At 35.7% G+C, this 22,405-nt stretch overlaps 1 protein-coding gene across 6 annotated transcripts in view; it reads left to right on the forward strand.

The window, feature by feature from the left end:
* The window catches only part of WASF1 (WASP family member 1), a 68,398-nt gene that overhangs the window by 30,560 nt on the left and 15,433 nt on the right, over positions 1–22,405 (forward strand). For all 6 annotated transcript variants that reach the window (XM_070449962.1, XM_070449966.1, XM_020900003.2 and 3 more), the window contains exon 2: positions 17,839–17,999. In XM_070449962.1, the coding sequence (XP_070306063.1) occupies positions 17,867–17,999 (133 nt within the window). In that variant the 5' untranslated portion in view covers positions 17,839–17,866. The remainder of the gene's footprint in view (positions 1–17,838; positions 18,000–22,405) is intronic.

A 22,405-nucleotide genomic window follows, 5' to 3' on the forward strand; every position in this document is an offset into this window, starting at 1 on the left:
GTAGATGTCCAGTTTTCCAGCACCATTTGTTAAAGACTCTTCTCTCCATTGTACAGGCATACCTTGGATATGTTGTGGATTTGGTTCCAGACCACCCCAATAAAGTGTATATCACAGTTAAGCCAGTCACATGAATTTTTTTCTTTCTTAGTGCATATAAAAATTATGTTTATGCTATACTTTAGTCTGTTATGTGTGGAATAGCTCTATGTGCAAAAATATATATATACACATTAATTGAAAAATACTTTATTGCTAAAACTGCTGTCATCTGATGACACAGGGTTGCCGCAAACCTTCAGTTTGTAAGAAATGCAGTATCTGTGAAGCACAATAAAATGAGGTATGCCTATTATTATTTTGCTTTTTTTGTCTAAAATCAGTTGGCTGATTGGGCCTATTTCTGGGCACTCTGTTCTGTTCCATTGATCTATTTGCCTGTGCTTTTGCCAGTATTGTACTGTCTTGCTTACTATAGCTTTATACTAAGGCTTGAAGTCAGGTAGTGTCAGTCTTCCAACTAATTTTTGTTACCTTCAATATTACATTGGCTGTTCTGGGTCTTTTGGCTTTCCATATAAACTTCAGAATCAGTTTGTCAGTAGCTACAAAATAAATTGCTAGGATTTTGATTTGAAATGCATTGAATCTTTAGATCAAGTTGTGAAGAACTTAACATCATGACCATATTGAGTCTTCCTACCTATGTATGTGAAATATTGCTTCATTTATTTAGTTCTTCTTTTTCTTTTTTCAAAATCAGAGCTTTATAGTTTCCTTCATATAAATCTCATATAAATTTATACCTAAATATTTTGGGGCTTGAGGTATTAATGTAAATTATATGATATTAATTTAAATTTAAAGTTGTTATTGCCAGTATATTGAAAAACAATTGAGTTTTATATATTAACCTTGTATCCTGTTGTCTTGTTATAATAATTTATTAGTTCCAGGAGTTTTTTGTTGATTATTTTGGATTTTCAACATACATAGTGGTGTTATCTGTGAATAAAGGCAGTTTTACTTCTTCTCAATCTGTTTATTTTTTTCCTTTTCTTGTCATATTGCTCTAGCTAAGACTTTGAGTAAGATGTGATGATATGGGACATTTTTGCCTTGTTTCTGACCTTGGCAGGAAAGCTTCTAGTTTTTCACCATGAAGTATGATGTTGGCTGTAGGTAATAGCTTTAGCTACTAGTGGTAGTGGTGATTTAGTCACTAAGTCATGTCCAACTCTTGCAACCCCGTGGACTGTAGTCTGCCAGGATCCTCTGTCCATGGGATTCTCCAAGCAAGAATACAGGAGTGGGTTGCCATTTCCTTCTCCAGCTTTAGATATTAGATGCTCTTTATTAAGTTGAGGAAGTTATCGTCAATTCCTGGTTTGCTAGCCATTCTGAATTTATCATGAAAGTGTTGGACTTGTCAAATGTTTTTTCTACATTATTAATATGATCATGTGACTTTTCTTCTATAGCAGGTTGATGGGATGGATTCAGTTTGATTGATTTTTGACTGTGGAACCAGTCTTCATGACTCAAATGAATCCCATGTTGTCGTAGTGTGTAATTTTTGTATACCTTAATGATTCTGCTAAATTTTTGTGGGGGATTTTTGCATCTGTATTCATCAGAGGTGTTGATTTGTAGTTTTCTTTTCTTGATATTAGTATACCTTTATCTGGCTTTTGTATTATTGGGCCAACTTCATTGAGTTAGGAAGTATTCCTCCCTCCTTTATCTTTGTTTGATGACTTTTGAAGCAAGCCATGTGCTGTCTGCTTGATATATCTTAATTTATATTTTGCCTGTTTTGAGAATACTATATAATGAGAAAATGTGATTAGGTAAGAATAGACTCACAGAATAGGAATCATGAAAAATAGGGAAGTTGGAGCAGAATTCATCTCTACGTTCTAGGACCTGTCGCCCCAAAAAGAAAATATTTTTCATAAGTAATCATTCTTGAGAAATTCAAATTACTTTTAAATAATTCAAATTACTTTGTGTGTGTGTGTAGCAGAGTTTTATTAAAGTATGAAAAGGACAGAGAAAGTTTCTGACATAAACATCAGACAGAGGACAATAGTGGCCCCCTCACTAGTCTTAGCAAGGGAGCCATATACTTTTTTTAATTGGTTATTACAATGAATCAAAAGAATGTCTCAAGGTGGTAAAGATCTTAACTAGACCCACTCCCACAATTTACATTTTAAGATGACAGGATTAGAACTAACAACAGAAAGATCTTACCAGACCCACACCCATAATATACATTTTAAGATAACAGGATTCAGTTCAGTTCAGTTCAGTGGTGTCTGACTCTTTGGGGCCCCATGGACTAATGGATTAGTCAGAAGGTTTTCAAGAAGCAGAAACTGTCTTCAAGCAGGATGCATTGTTGTTATATAATCCTCATATAGTCCTTATATAGAGAGTTTAAGCTGAGTTGTTTTGTTGTGTAATCATCATCAGCTCAGGGTTATATGTGACTAAGACTAAGGAATGTAGAAAAAAATGTTTGTCCTTTTCTCCTTGAAAATTCCAGACCCCTATCTCTTCCTTGAGAGCCCCAGACCTCTTTCTCCTCCTCAGGGACCCTGAACTTCTTATCAACCTACCTAGGAATTGACTCATTCCCCTCTTTTTTCTTTTAGAGTATATTGCCAAGGGAAAGGGGCATCATTTTAGTTCTATAACTACTTCCTGCTGTTGAGGGGTGTCGTCCCTAAATTGTTGAGGTACATATTCTCCTCACCCTCATATTGAGGGTCTCTGATTCAGGGGCCCCAAGTAACAGTTGGAGGAGGTTGTGGCACTCGTCGGAGCTTGAACCATCATTTATAACCTAAAAGCTTTCAGATGGTTAGAAACAAACCCCATTTTACAGTTAGAGATGTAAGCCAAAATAGTAATTAAACCAGTTAAAACATAATCAAAATTAAAAGTCACATTATGTCCATAGCTAAGGTACAGTGTGTTATGTCAGTCCATTTTAGGATTGTTAGATGTCATCAAATTAAAGAGAGGCATCACACATGATTGTCGTTGGTGAAGATATTGACAGAGTTGAAGAAAGTCTTTTCCTTAAAGTGGAGAAACGCAGCATGTGAAGCCTTCAGTTGATGAGGAGGGGAGTGTTCTGCAGACCCAGCAATTAGATCAGTTGTGGAATGTAGCATAGCAGTGAGCCCAGGACAGGAAGGCATTGTCTTGGGGGTCAAGCAGCGGACTCAGGACTTTTGGAGTCAGCAGAAGCAAGCCTGTATAGCTTGTCAAACTTATCTCGAGGAACTGTCTCGAAGATCCCAGTGTCTTTATCAGGACCTCGGTTTCTGGTTCAAACAGTGGCTTATTTGACTCAGAGGCTGGATCAGGAGTCACCTCCTGGTAAATAATTCAAGTTACTTTTAAAAACAATTCTGAATGTATTTTCTAAAATATATTCACAGAAATGCCCAATAATAACACAAATATATCAGTGAGACAGCTAGAATTTGAATTTCATTACTTGCGCTCTTTCAAATTGAACCCAGGTCTCCCACATTTCGGGTAGACGCTTTACCATCTGAGCCACCAGGGAATCCCAGCTAATAAACTTTAGATTTATGAATGTCTGTTAGTGGTGACAGGGTCCCCCTGTTCTGTGTTTTGTTGTAGACCTCTTTACTTGCTTATGCGTGTGGTACTTATCTGTTGAAAGACTGCTCACAATAGGCTCGGTTCTTGCCGAACTGTGGTCTTTATGTAGAGGTCAGTTTAAGGTTGGGCCGTTTTCTTGTCAGGTAGCCTGTTCATAGAGGACAAAGCAACATTGTTCATAATAGTAAATGAGAAAACTGGAATGTAAGCTTCTTTGTAATAATACATTAAAAATGCTTTAAGTATATCTGTATGATACTGTATTTTATTAGGCATATAAGCAACGGAATAAAACCATTGAAAAGAAAGATACATTGGGAAAAATAGAATTTAGAAGAGACTTAAGTCTCTGCCTACTGACCCATCACCCTTGTTACCATTTAAACTGTAGAATCCTAGTTCCTCTACCATTTCTTCCAGGTACAAAAGAGGAGAGTTCACAGCTTCTCCTGAGAACTACTTTTGGAACTCAAAAGAATCCCTTTCCTTTTTTGCAGTAAAGGTACCATTAACTCTTTGCCTGCCACTTATCCTCTCCCTGCCCTGCCTCAGGCCCTTTAAACAAACTTATATATGTTATTTATCCAGGAAAAACAAACATATGTTCACACACAGACTTGTACAAAAAGTTTATGGTCACTTTATTTATAATAGCCCCTAACTGAAAATAACCCAAATGTCCATCAACAAATGAATGGTAAATTATGGTAAATCCATACTATGAACAATAAAATTCAACAGTAATAATGGTTTATTGATACATGCAACAACATGGACTAATCTAAAAAAATCATTATGCTAATGGAAAGACAGGCAAAAAAGAGTAAATATGATTCCATTTGTATAGAATTCTATAACAAGCAAATAAATCTATAGTGACAGAAAGCAAGTGCCTGGTTGATTGCAGGCATGAGTGGAGGGAGGGATTGCCAAGGGGCATGAAGAAAATGCAAGGAGTGACTGTAGTGATTTCACAGTGTTTAACTGTTACAACTACTTTAAAACTAATTAAAATTGTACACTTATAAGTATGTACACTTAATTTTCTGTTGCTGCTTAACAAATTCAAATTTGGCAGACTAAAACAGTGTGTATTAATTATCTCACAGTTTTGTAGGTCACCAATTTGAGTGGGCTTGGCTAGTTTGCTGCTTAGCATCTTACAAGGCTAAAATCAAGGTGTTAACTGCACTACATTCATTTCCAGAGGCTTTGGGTGAAAAAACCCATTTCAAATTGGCAGATTCAGTTCCTTGCAGTTATAGAACTGAGATTCTTGTTTTATTCCTGGCTGTCAGCCAAATGGTGCTCTTAGGTCTTAGAGACTACTCTCAGGTCCTTTCCAAGTGGCCTCTTGTCTTGCTGGTCAAGCTAGCAATGATATGGTGAATGTCCCTCCTGATTTGAATCTTTAACTTCCTTTTCTGCTATCAACTGGAGAAAACACTGCTTTTAAAGGGCTAGTGTGATTAGATTAAACCCATACATATAATCTTTGTATATTAAGATCAGTTGATTAGCAAACATGATTATGTCTTCAGAATCTCTTGTAACATGTAATATAATCATGGAAGTAGTAGTAGTAGGAGGTGCTGGGAGATCTGGAATGAACATCTTAGAATTCTGCCTATCACATAGGGCAGTATATTGTACTTTATTTATACCTCAATAAAGTTTGTGTTTTTTTCCCCTAAACATAAGACAAAAGACATAATAGTGGTAATAATAATAAATGTTTTCAAAGGGATGAATCTGAAACTCAAAAGAAATGTAAATTGATTATTCTCACTGATTCAACATAGCATTTGCAAAAAATTTCCATGTCCAAGTCAGGGAAGAGAATTAAAATGTTAATAATATTCCTAGCACCTTTTCAGTATTGGTATTTTTTCTTTTCACCTGTAATGAAAGGAAACTGTAAAATGTTGAGGATGTAACTATGAATCATACATAATAAAAAAGGTGATTTTGGAAGTTTTACAAGTTCTTGACTTAAAATTGTGGACTAATGAACATTGTAATTTAATTGTATGTCTACAAATATAAATTTAATAAAATTCCTATTCATTATTTAAACTTGTACAGTAGATGAATTAAATGTAGCTACGAATTTTGTTGCTTCTGTTATTATTAAGGCCAGTCTTAGAATTCTTGAGTTTATAGAATTCTTATATTACAGAGTATAGGGAATACTGTTTATGTATCATGGAAGAGGTTTTATCTACTCATCATTACTTTCTAGAAAGCATTAAAGATTAAATATTTTATTATGATTACTTATTTAATGGGCAAAATTTTAGAAAATTTAGAAATTTTTAAAGACAAGAAACTTTACAATAAGATGTGATTAGTCTTGAATCATCAACTTATTAGTGTATAATACCAGAGTTAGCAAGGCTATCAAACAACTGGAATGCTCATAAAGAACTGGTGGGGTGGAAATTGGTTCAAGCACTGAGGAAAGTTATTTAGCAATATTTACTAAAGCTGTACATATGTGTGCATAGATCAAATTGCCAGTATCCATTGGCAAGAGAAAAAGCAAGAGAATTCCAGAAAAACATCTACTTTTGCTTCATTGACTATGCTAAAAAAGCCTTTGACTGTGTGGGTCACAACAAACTTTAGAAAATTGTTAGAGATGGGAATACCAGACCACTATACCTGCTTCCTGAGAAATCTGTATGTAGGTCAAAAAGCAACAGTTAGAACTGGACATGAAACAACAGTCTGGTTCCAAACTGGGAAAGGAGTATGTCAAGGCTGTATATTGTCACCCTGCTTATTTAACTTATATGCAGAGTACATCATGGGAAATGCGGGCTGGATGAAACACAAGCTGAAATCAAGATTGCCGGGAGAAATATCAATAACCTCAGATATGCAGATGACACCACCCTTATGACAGAAAGCAAAGAGGAACTAAAAGAACCTCTTGATGAAAGTGAAAGAGGAGAGTGAAAAAGCTGGCTTAAAGCTCAACATTCAGAACACTAAGATCATGGTATCCGGTCCCATCACTTCATGGCAAATAGATGGGGAAACAATGGAAACAGTGACAGACTTTATTTTATTGGGCTCCAAACTCACTGCAGATAGTGACTGCAGCCATGAAATTAAAAGATGCTTGCTCCTTGGAAGGAAAGCTATGACAAACCCGGACAGCATATTAAAAAGCAGAGACATTACTGACAAAGGTCCATATAGTCAAAGGTATGATTTTTCCAGTAGTCATGTGTGGATGTGAAAGTTGGACCATAAAGAAAGCTGAGCACCGAAGAATTGATGCTTTTGTACTGTAGTGTTGGAGAAGATTCGAGAGTCCCTTGGATTTCTAGGAGATCACATCAGTCAATCCTAAAGGAAATCAGTCCTGAATATTCATTGGAAGGACTGACGTTGAAGCTGAAGCTCCAACCCCTTGGTCACCTGATGCAAAGAACTGACGCACTGAAAAAGACCTTGATGCTGGAAAAGATTGAAGGCAGAAGAAGGGGATGACAGAGGATGAGATGGTTGGATGGCATGACCGACTTGATGGACTTGAGTTTGAGCATGCTCTGGGAGTTGATGATGAACAGAGAATCTTGGCATGCTGCAGTCCATGGGGTTGCAAAGAGTCGGACACCACTGAGTGACTGAACTGATGCATATGTATGTTTATATATACCCTATGCACCAGAATTTTACTGCCTTTAGTCATTTTACATATTGTTCATTTGCTGAGTTGTGTCCGACTCTGCAACCCCATTAACTGCAGCAACCCAGGCTCCTCTGTTCTTCACTGTTTCCTGGAGTTTGCTCAAATTCATGTCCATTGAGTCAGTGATACTATCTACCTATCTTATCCTCTGCTGTTACCTTCTCCTTTTGCCTTCCATCTTTCCCAGCATCAGGACCTTTTCCAATGAGTCAGCTCTTCCTATCAGGTGAACAAAGTATTGGAGCTTCAGCTTCAGCAACCATCCTTTCAATGAATATTCAGGGTTGATATCCTTTAGGATCAACTGGTTTGATCTCCTTGCAGTCCAAAGAACTTTCAAGAGTCTTCTGCAGCACCACAATTCAAAAGCATTAATTCTTTTGCACTCTTTATGGTCCAGCTCTCACATCCATGTATGCAACTGGAAAAACCATACCTTTAGCTATACAGTCCTTTGTTGACAAAGTGATGTCTCTGCTTTTTAATGTGCTGTCTGGGTTTATCATAGCTTTCCAAGAAATCAAGCATCTTTTAATTTTGTGGCTGCAGTAACCATCTGCAGTGGTTTGGAGCCCAAGAAAACAAAATCTGTCACTGCTTTCACTTTTTTTCTCTTCTGTTTGCCATGAAGTGATGGGACTGGATGCCATGATCTCGGTTTTTTCAATGTTGAGTTTCAAGCCAGCCTTTTCACTTGTCTCTGTCACCCTCATCAAGAGACTCTAGTTCATCTTCACTGTCTGCCATTAGAGTGGTTTCATCTGCATATCTGAGGTTGTTGATATTTCTGCGGCAGTCTTGATTCCAGCTTGTGATTTATCCAGTCTGGCATTTTGCATAATGTACTCTGCATATAAATTAAATAAGTGGGGTGGCAGTATACAGCCTTGTTGTACTCCTTTCCCAATTTTGAATCAGTCAGTTGTTCCATGCCTGCTTCTGACTGTTGCTTCTTGACCCGCATACAGGTTTCTGAGGAATTTAGGTAAGGTGGTCTGGTACTCCTGTTTCACATATACTTCATAGTAAAAGATAAGGACTCTTTAAAATTCTTTAAAGTTGAATGTTTGTGATCATTTACTCCTTAAGACTTGTGTGTTCTTTATTGAATTTCAAAGTTCAATTTTTCAATTTGATTGTATGTTATCTTTTAGTTCTACTCTTGTGTTCTTTCAGGCATGTTTCCTTATTTTTCCTCTCTTATCCTTGACTTAAAATATGCGGTCTCCTTGACATTTTGTCCATCATAGACATCAGTGTTGTCTGATGCAACTTTCTACAGTTATGGCATAATGCTTTATAATTGTGTTGTCCTCTGTAATTGCAGCCACAAGCCACATGTGGCTATTGAGTACTTGAAATGTGGCTTAGTGTGACTGAAAAACTGAACTTGAAATTATTTATCTATTTTTCATTTAGCTACATGGGGCTAACAATGAATATACCACAGGTCTGTATCAATATTGTCTTCTTTACCTCTTTAGCTTGTTTTGATTTCATTCTCTCTGCATAACTAATAATTTATCTTGTCCTACTTTTAGACTGTAGCCGTATGTTAATTGTTTTTGTTTTAAAATTTTTAGCATTTCTCTTTGTTTCCTTATTTACTTTGTAAGCTTCTGGGTCGTGAAAGTATTTTGTTTGTTGAAGAAAGTCACTTAGGAATTGGGGAGCTTCAAAATACCATTGAAAATCTTCTAGAGTATTGTGAGATTTGAACACTGATTTGTCAAGAACATAAAATGGAATTAAAAAATACTAACAGATTAAGAGTATAACAGTAAATATCTGGCAGTGTAAAATTTAGTATTAACTCTGATGTTAATTTTGTGAACTTGGACAAGTTTTTTAATTTTCTGAAGTAAATTTGTTCATCTAAAAAATGAGAGGTGAAATAGTTGATTTTTAATATGCCGTCCAGCTTAGGAGTATTGAAAGAGGTCTGCTAATTTGAATTGAAAACTATTAACAGTGAGGATTAATGTTGATACTGGTTTTATATTTTGAAAATGTTCAGGAAGAGAAAGCACATGTTGAAATGCCAGTACATTCCTCTGTAAAGTGAAATGCCGAGATGAAAAATTATGTGAAGATCTAATGGAACTATGAGTGGACAAAAATGTAGCAAATGAACTTCTTTGTAGTAAACTTTGAATACAACTAAGGAAAAATGAAACTATATTTAAATGATTATGTATTCCAAGTAATTAGTTAGAAGTCCAGGAATAAAATTTAGGAGAAAGTGTCAACTTGTTATAATGAAGGAAACACTGAATTGAAAGTCAGAACTGAGATTATTATCCTGTGTTGGCAATAATTAGCTATGTGACAACACGTGGTAAACTTTGGTATTTAATTCTGCATGCCATAGCATCATCTCTTAACACCTTCAAGATCATATCATAAACCAAAGAGTGTGCTCATACTCTTTCAAAAGACCTAGAAATAATTTCACTAAGCCTCATGACACTGTTTATCTATGTCAACTGACAGATATACAATCCTTGTTTTTTGTTATCTTCAGAACTCACATCATCTTATTTGAACGTTTCCTTATTTGACCCGTTTCTCCATCTTTCTCACATCTTTCCTTTATACTCCAGAGAGCTTCTGTCTCTGACCTGAAGACTTCTCTGTGCATAGTCATTTTCATCCTTTTCTTCAAACTTAAACCTTCTGTCTCTTTGTCTTAACTGGTAACTGTTCCTAAAATTAGTTTTGTATTTATCTCTTTTGGAGGGTAGTGCTGTTTCCATACATTCCACATAAAAAGTTTGGAAAGATTTGGTTAACATCTTTTTTACTCTCAAACACTGCTTCCATACACTTTTTCCCCTTTAAAATGGGTCAGAGAGTACTAACTATCAAGTCTATCTTCTAACAATCAATGTTGTTGAGAAATTCAAATGAAGTAGTGGTCATTATGTACTTACTGTATGCCAGGGTCTCCCCCCTGCCCAGCTTCATTGAAATGTAATTGACATATAACATTGTATAAATTTAAGGTGTACAATATGATATGATACAAATATATACTGTGAAATGATTACCACATAAGATTATTGCCTATTTCATCTGTCACTTCACATAGTTACCTCTTTTTGTTATTGTGAGACCAGCGAGATCTACTCTCAGCAACTTCTAAGTACATAATACAATATTGTCAATTACAGTCACTATGCCATACGACAGGATGAGATGGCTGGATGGCATCATCGACTCCATGGGCACGAGTTTGAGTAAACTCCAGGAGTTTGTGATGGACAGGGAGGCCTGGCGTGCTGCGATTCATGGGGTTGCAAAGAGTCGGACACGACTGAGCGACCGAGCTGAACTGAATGCTATACATTGGATCCCCAGAATTTATTATACCTGAGATTTGTACTCTTTGACCATCATTTCCCCATGTCCCTCCGTCTCCAATCCCTGGCAACCACAATTCTACTTTCTGTTTCTGAGTTCAGTTTTTTTGGATTCCACGTATACATGATAATCATATATTGTTCATCTCTATCTGACTCACTTCAGATAGCCCAATGCCCTCAGGGTTGTCTCAGATGGCAGGAGCTCCTTCATTTTTATGACTGAATATTATTTCGTGGTATATACTGTTTATATCACATTTTCTTTATCTTTTCATCCATCACTGGACTTTTAGGATGTTCCCATCTTGTGTATTTAATGCTGCAGTGAACATGGGGTTGCAAATATATATCTCTTCGAAAATAATGATTTCATTTCCTTCAGATGTATACCCTGAAGGAGGATTGCTAGATCATGTGATAATTCTGTTTTTAATTTTTTTGAGGAGACTCCACATTCTATTTCCATAGTATTCATTGAAACTATTTCCAAAGTATCAATTTACATTTCCATCAGCAGCTACAGTAGTTCCCCTTTCTCCACATCCTTACCAGTATTTGTTATCTCTTGTCTTTTTGAGACTAGCCATTCTACCAGTTGTAAGGTGTTATCTGATTGTGGTTTTAAATTGCATGATAACACCTATATGTGGAATGTAAAAAATATAGCAAACTGGTGAATGCAATAAAAACAAAGAAGCAGACTCACAGATGTAGAGAGCAAACTAGTGGTTACCAGTGGGGAAGAACAGTATAAAAATGGGAAAGTGGGAGGTACAAACTATTGGATGTAAGACAGGTTCAAGGATGTATTGTACAACACAAGGAATATAACCAGTACTTTGTAATAACTGTAACCTTTAAAATTGTATAAGTTTTTCTGAAAAAAGAGGAAAAAATGCATTTCCTTGATTCGTGATGTTGAGCATCTTTTCGTGTCCTTGTTGATCATTTGTATGTCCGTCTTTGGAAAAATGTCTGTTCACTCCTCTGACCGAGTTTTAATTGGATTTTTTGGGATTTTTTGCTGTTGAGTTGTATGGGTTCCTTATATATTTTGGATATTAACCTGTTATTAATTAAATGGTTTGCAAATATTTTTCCCTATTCTGGAGGCTGTCTCTTCATTTTGTTGATTGTTTACTTTGCTGTGCAGAAACTTTTTAGTTTGATGTAGTCACTCTTACTTGCTTTTGTTTTTTTGTGCTTTTCTTGTATCCCCCCTCAAAAAACATTGTTAAGACCAATGTCAAGGAGTTTTTCCCCTTTGTTTTCTGCTAGGAGTTTTACATTTCAGGTCTTATATATAAATCTTTAGTTCATTTCAAGTTAATTTTTGTGAGTGGTGTCAGATAGGGGTCTAGTTTTATTCTTTTGCATGTGAATGTCTACTTTTTCCAATATCATTTATTGAAAAGAATATCTTTTTCACTCTGAGTATTCTTGTCTCCTTTGTCAAATATTAGTTGACCATTTACACTTGCATTTATCTCTGGGTTCTTAATTCTCATGAGTCTGTATATTTTATTTTTCTGTTAGTACCATAATTTTTAATTTCTATACCCTTTTAGTATAAAATCAGGAAGTGTTTGCTTCTAGATTTGTTCTTCTTTCTCAAGATTGCTTTGGCAGTTTGGGGTTTTTGGTGTTTCCATGTGAATTTTTAGGGTTGCTTTTTCTATTTCTTTGAAAAATACCATTGGGATTTTAATATGAATTCAGTACATTCAGAATGCTTTAGTGCAAGGTAGGAGGACTTGCCCTGTTGGATATCAGGACTTCTTGTAGAGCTCCACTGAGATTAGCTTTAGGTGGGCAGGTTCGTGAAACACCGTAGAACCTCAAAATGGATTTAAGGATACGTAGCAACTTGGCTTATGAAAAAAGTGCCACAGTAGAGCAATGGGGAAAGAATAGTCTTTTCAATGAGTGGTGTTGAAATAATATATAAGAAACTTGACTGCTTCCTAATACTATTCACAAAAAACTAATTCCATGTCAATTGTAAATTAAAAGTACAAGGCAAAACAACAAAGCTAAGAGATAAAACAGAAGCTCATACTTGTGATCTTTGTGTATAAAATGATTTTTTTAAAACCTGTGCTTTTATAGTAAACTTAAAAGAAAAAGATGGATAAATTCCATCACTTTCTCATAAAAGACATCAAAGGTGTGAGATAACAAATGATACAAGAGAAGATATTTGCATCATGCATAACCTTCAGATGGCTCATAGCCAGTGCTCTTACAAATCAGCCCTAACACAACAAATAGCAGAAAGGAGATAGGCAAGAGCATTGGATAGACACTTCTCAGATGAGGAAAATCCAAAAGATAAACACATGAAAAGGTGCTTAAACTCAGTAATTGGGGACAACATAAAACTGCAGTACTCTGTCACAACTTACATACAAGAATTGCTAGATTTTTGTAAAAAACTGACAGCATCAAGTGCTGTGAGGATGTGGAGCAGCAGCAACCTCCTACACAGCTGAAAGGAGTGTACTTTGGTACAGCTGCTCTTGAAACAGTTTCACATCATCTCCTAAGGTTCAAGCTGTGCATGTCCTTAACCTAGCTATTTTCCTGAAGTATACTCCCAACAGAAATGTGTACACCAAGACACGTGTACGTGAATGTTCATAGTGTTGTGCATAATAACCTCAAACTAGAAACAACTCTGGAGAAGGCAATGGCACTCACTCCAGTACTCTAGCCTGGAAAATCCCGTGGATGGAGGAGCCTGGTGGGCTGCAGTCCGTGGGGTCACTAAGAGTTGGACTCAACTGAGCGACTTCACTTTCACTTTTCACTTTCATGTATTGGAGAAGGAAATGGCAACCCACTCCAGTGTTCTTGCCTGGAGAATCCCAGGGACGCGGGGGCCTCGTGGGCTGCTGTCTATTGGGTTGCACACAGTTGGACACGACTGAAGCGACTTAGCAGCAGCAGAAACAACTCATATATATATAATATCAACATTAGAATGGGTAAATAAATTGTGGTGTAATTATACAGTAGAGTATCTTACAGTATTGAAAATGAACACCCTACAGTTACACAAAGTGACATAGATGAATGTTACAAGTATAATGTTAACTGTAAAAGACAAGACACAAAGTAATAATACATAACATGATTCTAGACACATAAACTTCAAGAAGCAATAAAAATAAAACTACAGTGTTTAGAGTTACCTGCTTAAGGTGTGAAAGTGTAAAGAAGAACAAGGAAATGTGTATTGTAAGAGTCAGAATAATGGGTACCTTTGGGGAGGAAAGAAGTAAGGGTGATTGGGGAGGAGACCAAAGTGGGACTGTTCTGGGCTTTTTATTTCTTATGTTTTTTCTTATGTTTTGGCTCCTATGTTAGCGTGCATGTTTGTTTAAATCATTGAAGCTGTACAATTTTGTATACTTTTTTAAAAGCAAACTTCATATTGTACAATTGTAAAAAGGTTTAAAAATGTAGAGAAAATGCTGGACAAAGTGGTCAGAGGAGACAGATTTCATGTAAAAGTTTGTTTTTAAAGAATGTTCATCAGTAACACTTAAATGCAATTAGATTTATACAAAACTTTCCTTTTGGTAGTTATTAAAGCTCAGTAAATAATAAATGCCTTCCTTCAGTAAGCACTGTATACCAATAAGTAAGTACAGGCAGTCCTCGTTTAGTATGGTAGTGTAGGACCAAAAAAAAAGCCCATATAAGATAATAAAACTATACAAAATCATCTTATTAATCAGTGAGAAAAAATTACAGCTGTTCTGTGATCGTTAAAAAATTTGTCAAAACATTTAAAATTCTCCTATTTTAGTTATAAACATATAAGGAAATGAAAAAAAGTAAAGCTAATATAATTTAGTATAATAATTTAGTATAATGTTTCTAAATGTATTAGAAACTGAATTATAGTGCTAGTGCTTTATTTCTTGGTAAAAACTTACCAAGAGTAGTTTGAACAGTGCTTTGCCTTCTCCTTATATAACTTAGAATAACAGAGCCAGTGGAATAAGCATCTTTTCTGTGCCTTGCAAATTGTCTTATTCTTTTCTACTAATTTTAGATCAGCTTCCAGCATTTTATTCTTTTGCACTTTGTGTCCTGAAATATCCCTCAGTCAGTTCAGTTCAGTTGCTCAGTCATGTCCAACTCTTTGCGACCCCATGAACTGAGGCACGACAAGCCTCCCTGTCCATCACCAACTCCCGGAGTTCACCCAAACTCATGTCCGTTGAGTCGGTGATGCCATCCAACCATCTCATCTTCTGTGGTCCCCTTCGCCTCATGCCCTCAGTCTTTCCCAGCATCATGGTCTTTTCATATGAATCAGCTCTCCGCATCAGGTGGCCAAAGTATTGGAGTTTCAGCTTCAACATCAGTCCTTCTAATGAACACCTAGGACTGATCTCCTTTAGGATGGACTGGTTGGATCTCCTTGCAGTCCAAGGGACTTTCAAGAGTCTTCTCCAACACCACAGTTCAAAAGCATCAATTCTTCAGCGCTCAGCTTTCTTTATACTCTAACTCTCACATCCATATATGACCACTGGAAAAACCATAACCTTGACTAGACGGACCTTTGTTGGCAAAGTAATGTCTCTGCTTTTTAAAATGCTATCTAGGTTGGTCATGACTTTCCTTTCAAGGAGTAAGCGTCTTTTAATTTCATGGCTGTAGTCATCATCTGCAGTGATTTTGGAGTCCCAAAAAATAAAGTCAGCCACTGTTTCCACTGTCTCCTCATCTATTTCCCATGAAGTGATGGGACCAGATGCCATGATCTTAGTTTTCTGAATGTTGAGCTTTAAGCCAACTTTTTCACTCTCCTTTTTCACTTTCATCAAGAGGCCCTTTAGTTCTTCTTCATTTTCTGCCATAAGAGTGGTGTCATCTGCATATCTGAGGTTAATGATATTTCTCCCAGCAATCTTAATTCCAGCTTGTGCTTCCTCCAGTCCAGCCTTTCTCATGATGTATTCTGCATATAAGTTAAATAAGCAGGGTAACAATATACAGCCTTGACGTACTCCTTTTCCTATTTGGAACCAGTCTGTTGTTCCATGTCCAGTTCTAACTGTTGCTTCCTGACCTGCATACAGGTTTCTCAAGAGGCAGGTCAGGTGGTCTGGTATTCCCATCTCTTTCAGAATTTTCCACAGTTTATTTTGATCCGCACAGTCGAAGACTTTGGCATAGTCAATAAAGCAGAAATAGATGTTTTTCTGGAACTCTCTTGCTTTTTCGATGATCCAGCAGATGTTGGCAACTTGATCTCTGGTTCCTCTGCCTTTTCTAAAACCATCTTGAACATCTGAAAGTTCACGGTTCACATATTGCTGAAGCCTGGCTTGGAGAATTTTGAGCATTACTTTACTAGCATGTGAGATGAGTGCAATTGTGTGGTAGTTTGAGCATTCTTTGGGATTGCCTTTCTTAGGGATTGGAATGAAAACTGACCTTTTCCAGTCCTGTGGCCACTGCTGAGTTTTCCAAATTTGCTGACATGTTGAGTGCAGCACCTTCATAGCATTATCTTTTAGTATTTGAAATAGCTCAACTGGAATTCCATTACCTCCACTAGCTTTGTTCGTAGTGATGCTTCCTAAGGCTCACTTGACTTCAAATTCCAGGATGTTGGCTTTAGGTGAGTGATCACACCATCGTGATTATCTGGGTCATGAAGATCTTTTTGTACAGTTCTTCTGTGTATTCTTGCCACCTCTTCTTAATATCTTCTGCTTCTGTTAGGTCCATACCATTTCTGCCCTTTATTGAGCCCATCTTTGCATGAAATATTCCCTTGATATCTCTAATTTTCTTGAAGAGATCTCTAGTCTTTCCCATTCTATTGTTTTCCTCTATTTCTTTGCATTGATCACTGAGGAAGGCTTTCTTATCTTTCGTTGCTATTCTTTTAACTGTGCATTCAGATGCTTATATCTTTCCTTTTCTCTTTTGCTTTTCACTTCTCTTCTTAACTAAGAATTCCTTTATTGTGAAGTTTTTTTGTTGTTGTTACTTCTTTTGGGACATATTTTTGTGACAACTACTTTCCGCATTTCAGTAATTTTACCTTCACTAAATTCCTCTTGACTGCATATCTCGTGTCTCTCAAATAGTGGTAGTGGCAACATTCCCACAATCAGCTATTTTTTTCTGTTAATCCACTTATTTGGATCAATTTGAATTTCACTCCAATGTCATCATTTTTTCTTTCTTTGCCACATTTTTATCATTATTGGCCAGTTCTCTCTTTCAGTTATCATTTTGTAAAATTTCACATGAGTTTATCATTGGGAGGCAAGAAGATAAACTACATTCTTTGCTGTCTGTAGGTAAACTGAGTAACAGATGAGAAGTCACCTTTCACCAACAGAGTTTGAAAAAAGTGATATGATTGGTCACTGAAATGATATTCCTCTCTTATTAACACAGTAACTTGTGAATTGAAGTGCCTGCAAAGGAATTTGTATTTATGTAGTTAGTTAGTATAGTGTAGTAAGTCAAATTAGAACCATGTTGTTGGGGGACTGGTATTATTTAACTGATCTGTGGAAGCTGAAATTTGTGCATATGGGAAACCTGGGAAGTAAGGACTGATTGTAATTCAAAGAAGGTTGATCAATTAAATAAATATTTTTGTTTGGTTTTGATGAGATTGAAGATTACACGGACTATTTGATTTTTGAGTTATTGAATGACTAATACATTTTATGTGGAAAAGTAACTTTGATGCTAATCTTGTAGCTTCTTTAATCTTCTTAGATAATTCCTTACAGAGAACCTTCCATACTAACTTTCTAGAACAAAACCTCTAGTTGTAGTAAGTAAAATCAATGGTGTCAAGAGAATAATAGTCATAATGATTATGAATTGATCATGAAGCAGCTGACATTGAAAGTAAGTTTTAAAAAATGTTTCATATAATATTGACATTCTAATAATTGATAAGAATGTTAAATCATTTTTATTAAAAATGTTAAATCAGTTTTATTTAGTCAGGTGTGACTCCATTTTCACTGTCTTCATACTAGTAAATATTTTATTATGAAATGTGAAATATAAGGTCTCACTCTGTGTTGGTTAAGACTGAAAAGTGTTAATTTATTGTATGATTTCCTACAGGTGAACTGGCACAAAGGTCGATCTCAAGATGCCATTAGTGAAAAGAAACATTGATCCTAGGCACTTGTGTCACACAGCACTGCCTAGAGGAATTAAGAATGAACTGGAATGTGTGACCAACATTTCCTTGGCAAATATAATTAGACAACTAAGTAGCCTAAGTAAGTATTTTTACATCAATTAAAAATATTACTCACAAACCAGAGTTACACATTGGGGTGTTAAAACAATATCTTGTGACTAATTTGGGTGGGGGAGGATAGTTAATAAGAAGAGTACAGAATTATCTAATTATTTTGAAAAAAATGTCATTTTAATAAAATTAATGCATTTTAGAATCATTTCTTCTCTTGGATCTGGGGAAGGGAAATAAGGACAGAATCTTTTAGAAACAGAATCACATGGTGCATAAGAACTATACTGAGATTGTTTTTAAAATATGATTTGGACTATAGAAGGTGATGGTAGAGTTGTACTTTTGCTTGCTTGTTATCACTATTTACTTTTCTAGAGGCTTCAGCTATTTGTGTTTTGGGATACTAGTATCTCTATATATCTTATTAGCCTAGGGATATATTTTTATATTATCAAATATCTAAAAGTGAAAGATGTGGGATAGTAACTGACTAGTCGAGGATTAGGTTAGTCAAGAGGATTGTCTGAAGAACATTAGCATATGAGTCAAGTGTCTGATTTGTAGCCTGATGGCAGACAGAAGGCCAGCAGACTGGCCAGATAATACAGGCCAGTGGGAGGGACAGGTTAAGGGAGGAGGTGAAGGTCAGTCTGTTTCCATTATAAGAGTTTATAACAGAGCTACAGAACTGCTAGGTTAAGGAATTATTTCCCATTTATTCTAAATGTAATCTTAGAAAATTTTTTTTAACCCAGTTTATCTTTTGAATTGAAGGATTTGCTTTTTATTAGACATTTATATTTTATTTTAAAGACAAAATAAGATGTTTTTGGTCTAGATATCATCTCTAAGTAGTCCTAGATTTGTCAGCCTTACCCACCTACACAGATTGTCCTTAATAGCCAGGATTGACTCCTCTTTTCTTTTCCTATTAACTTTTGTCTTTTTATAATTGAGTACTTAGCACAAGGTAAAATGAGCTTGTTAATCTGATTTGTTTCAAGTGAGAGCATTTGGACATATTCATGTAGCCAGAGCAACATAAAGTTGTACTTTAATGTTCTTGGTGAGAGCACTAAATTTCTACATTGCTTGTGAAATAGTTGTAAGAGTAAATTAAAAGACTGTTTATTTGAATTTAAGTATATTCTTTGTTCCACTTGGTGTGTTTTTTTTTTTTCCAGGTTAGATATTGGCTGTGAATCACTAACATATTGTTTATTTGTTTCTTTCTTGAGCAATTCAGTATAGAGTGTACTTTTGAAACAAGTCAAAAGAAAAGTCCAAGAAAGTATTAATATATGATTAATATATTGTTTAAAGTCATTTTCTGGTACTAACTGGTTTTATATGTTGTATTCTAATAATATAACATAACATAGCTTCATTTAAAATTTATATATGCTATATGTAAATAGGTGCATCAGCTTGTTAATATTAAAATGCATGTTAAGAGCATAGAAATGACATTAATAAGTTTGGTTAAAATATTTCTTCAAAATGAATGTTAGATCTAATATAGGCATCTTATTTTAGGTGTATTTTCAGTATAGAATTTAGAACTAATGTAATGATTAAGAGTGTCAATTTTGCAGTATTAACCCATTTCTCATATAACATAAAGGTAAAGAATTTTCATGTCTGTATAGACAGTCCATTATAAGCAACATATGTCAGCCAGCACATGGTTATGCTGTAACCAAGCTCCGAAAATAGAAATACATTGTAAAATATAACTAAATTAGGCTTTGAGTGCTTCAGACTTGGAATCAGAGACTATAGAGGTATTTTCATGGTAGTTTGTAGAGATTCAAAAAAGAAAAAAGAGAAAAAGCATAAAATATTGTAGCAAGGTATAACATTAGTTTACCACCCTAAAATTAAGCTCTCTGGCAACTTTCCCACTTGACATAGTTGAGAACCTGGAATTAAATTTTAAAGACCTCAAGATAGCCAGAATAAACAAGTCCAGGCTGAAGACCATGTACATAAAATAGCCAGTTGATCCCTCTCCAGGTTTGTTTGCTTTTACTTTGATAATTCAGACAGGTTAATGATGTGGTTTCCAAACATTCATGCTTCAGAGAATTAAAAGAGGAAATGTGGGGGAAGGGGGATGCCAATAACAGAAGTAGGCATTACTGAAGCCAATCAAAAAGTGTAGTTTATAGCGAAGGAAGAAGGGACATAAGAGGAAAAGCAACATAAAAACTGGAATGAGGCCATTTAATGTAACCGCATTTAATGTAAAATTATACATTTTAATGCTGTTGTTTCTCATAATCAGTTTGAGTCCTCAAAAACAGGTTAAGTTATGTTTAATTTTTATTTAAGACAGGAAAACTTAGAGTAGATTTTATTTCCGTTTCCATCCAAAATAGTTAAAATAATAATTAATGCATTAAATAATCTCTGAACTACTTATAAAACTAGGCTATTCAGAATGGTTCTACGTAATACATATTTCCACTTGATGCTAATCCTAGCACCAAAAGTGCTATAGCACTTTCACAGTAGTGAAGGTTGACTCCAGGGCTCAGGTAGCTTGGGGTTGGACATTGTTCTGACCTCTTCCTTACAAAAATATACATCCAGTTCAGTTGTTTTTCCTAGTAGAACACAATTATGTTTTATAATAGATAATTACTGAAAGCCTAGAATTTGCTTTATTTAAATTTCTTCTGCTATTCCAAAATTTTCCCCATTATTACTACTACTACTTAAGTAGTTGCTCAGTCTTGTCTGACTCTATGTGACCCCATGGGCTGTAGCCTACTAGGCTCCTCCATTCATGGGATTTTCCAGGCAAGAGTACTGGAATAGGTTGCCATTTCCTTCTCCAGGGGGTCTTCCTGACCTTACCATCTGAGCCACGAGGGAAGCCCGTGTCTTATTTAACAGCCATTGGCACTCTACTTATGTGAGAGATCCTTCAGTGTTTTCTCTTCCCAGGGCCTTTCTCTTGTTGAATATAGCCACTTTGATCTGCCAAGATGAACTGATAGAGCCTACTTCTTGTTCTCAATTAGAAAATTTCACAGGTAGCAATGTAGATGGGCAAGAGGGTAGATAAATAGATTGGCTTTATAAGACTAATTAGATAGTAGATAATGGACAGATAACACTGAATATTTTACTATGTGATGAAGGTACATGTTTTTTGTCCTGAAAGAACACACCCCATGTAGTTGAAGAGTCTAATATGATGAATGCTGAAACTATTCTGTGAGTTTCAAACAGTGTGAGCATGTATATAATTAAAAACCATGAGTTTTAGATGATCTGAGAAAAGAGGTAACCATAGGTGAAGTCATAAGAGGAGGCTTACTGAATGAATGTGAGTTGAACTGGGCCTTTAAGGAACAGAAGAATTTGGAAAATGTAGAGGAAGGAGAAGGAAGGCCTTTCGATTTGTTTGAAGAAGTAAGCAATGAATGGAGGCAAAAATAAATATATGAGAGTTTTTTTTTTTTTTTTTTTTGGCTGCACAGCATGTTGGGGTCTTAGTTCCCCAACCCGAGATCCCTGCAATGGATGCACAATCTTAACCACTGGACTGCCAGGGAGGTTCCATGTGAGAGGGATTAAAGGTGCAAATGATATTAGACATATATGGTGGAGCTTGATATAGAGGATAGTGTTAGATGAGAGGATTTAGATTTTAACATCAGAGATAATGAGACCTCACAGCTTCTTGGGTAGAGACAGTAGTATAATAAATGTAAGTTTAGTTGAAATTCAGGTACATAGACAATGAGCTTTCCATTGCGAACTTTATTCATTTCACCTTTCTCTGGGATAGAAGGAGGAGGTAGATTTAGAAAGTAAGAAGGGACATGAAAATAGAACAAATGAGATGTCTATCTTATGTACGTCAGTGCTTTGGCACTTAAACCTGAAGTGGGGGAAGTGTAGACTTTATTTAAAAAATCTGTTTAAAAAAGAAAAAAAACAAATCCAAAACCTGTGGGCTCTCCTTCCCAAAATATACAAATGCATTAGAAATCTGCATATAATTGCAGGTGGTATACAGACTGTAAGTTAAAGATCCGTGTATTAAACTTAGTTCTTTCAGGAATAGAATTATCTTTTCCATCTTTGTATCTCTTAACATTTGATGAATAAATGAGTAACTTTATACTTGCCTTTTCTACCACCTGTAATGCCTCTCTTATCTGCCAGAGAAACTGTCTCTGGAAGTTTCTCTAATGCCATCCCACACCCAAAAGTTTAGATGCTTCTTTCTCTGTGCTCTGTGGCTCTGACCTTGTTTTATAGTAAGAGCTGCCTGTTGTTAAGCTCCTGTCCTGTACTCTACCATTGCCCTTCCCCCTGGCTTTTTTTTTTTTTTTTGCTTCTTTTTCTTATAATTTCTTTGAAGGAGATATTTTTATTTCTATTTTACAGGTGAGGAAATTTATACCAAATCCT

Source organism: Odocoileus virginianus, chromosome 19, assembly GCF_023699985.2.
Source record: "Odocoileus virginianus isolate 20LAN1187 ecotype Illinois chromosome 19, Ovbor_1.2, whole genome shotgun sequence".
NCBI classification, from domain to species: domain Eukaryota; kingdom Metazoa; phylum Chordata; class Mammalia; order Artiodactyla; family Cervidae; genus Odocoileus; species Odocoileus virginianus.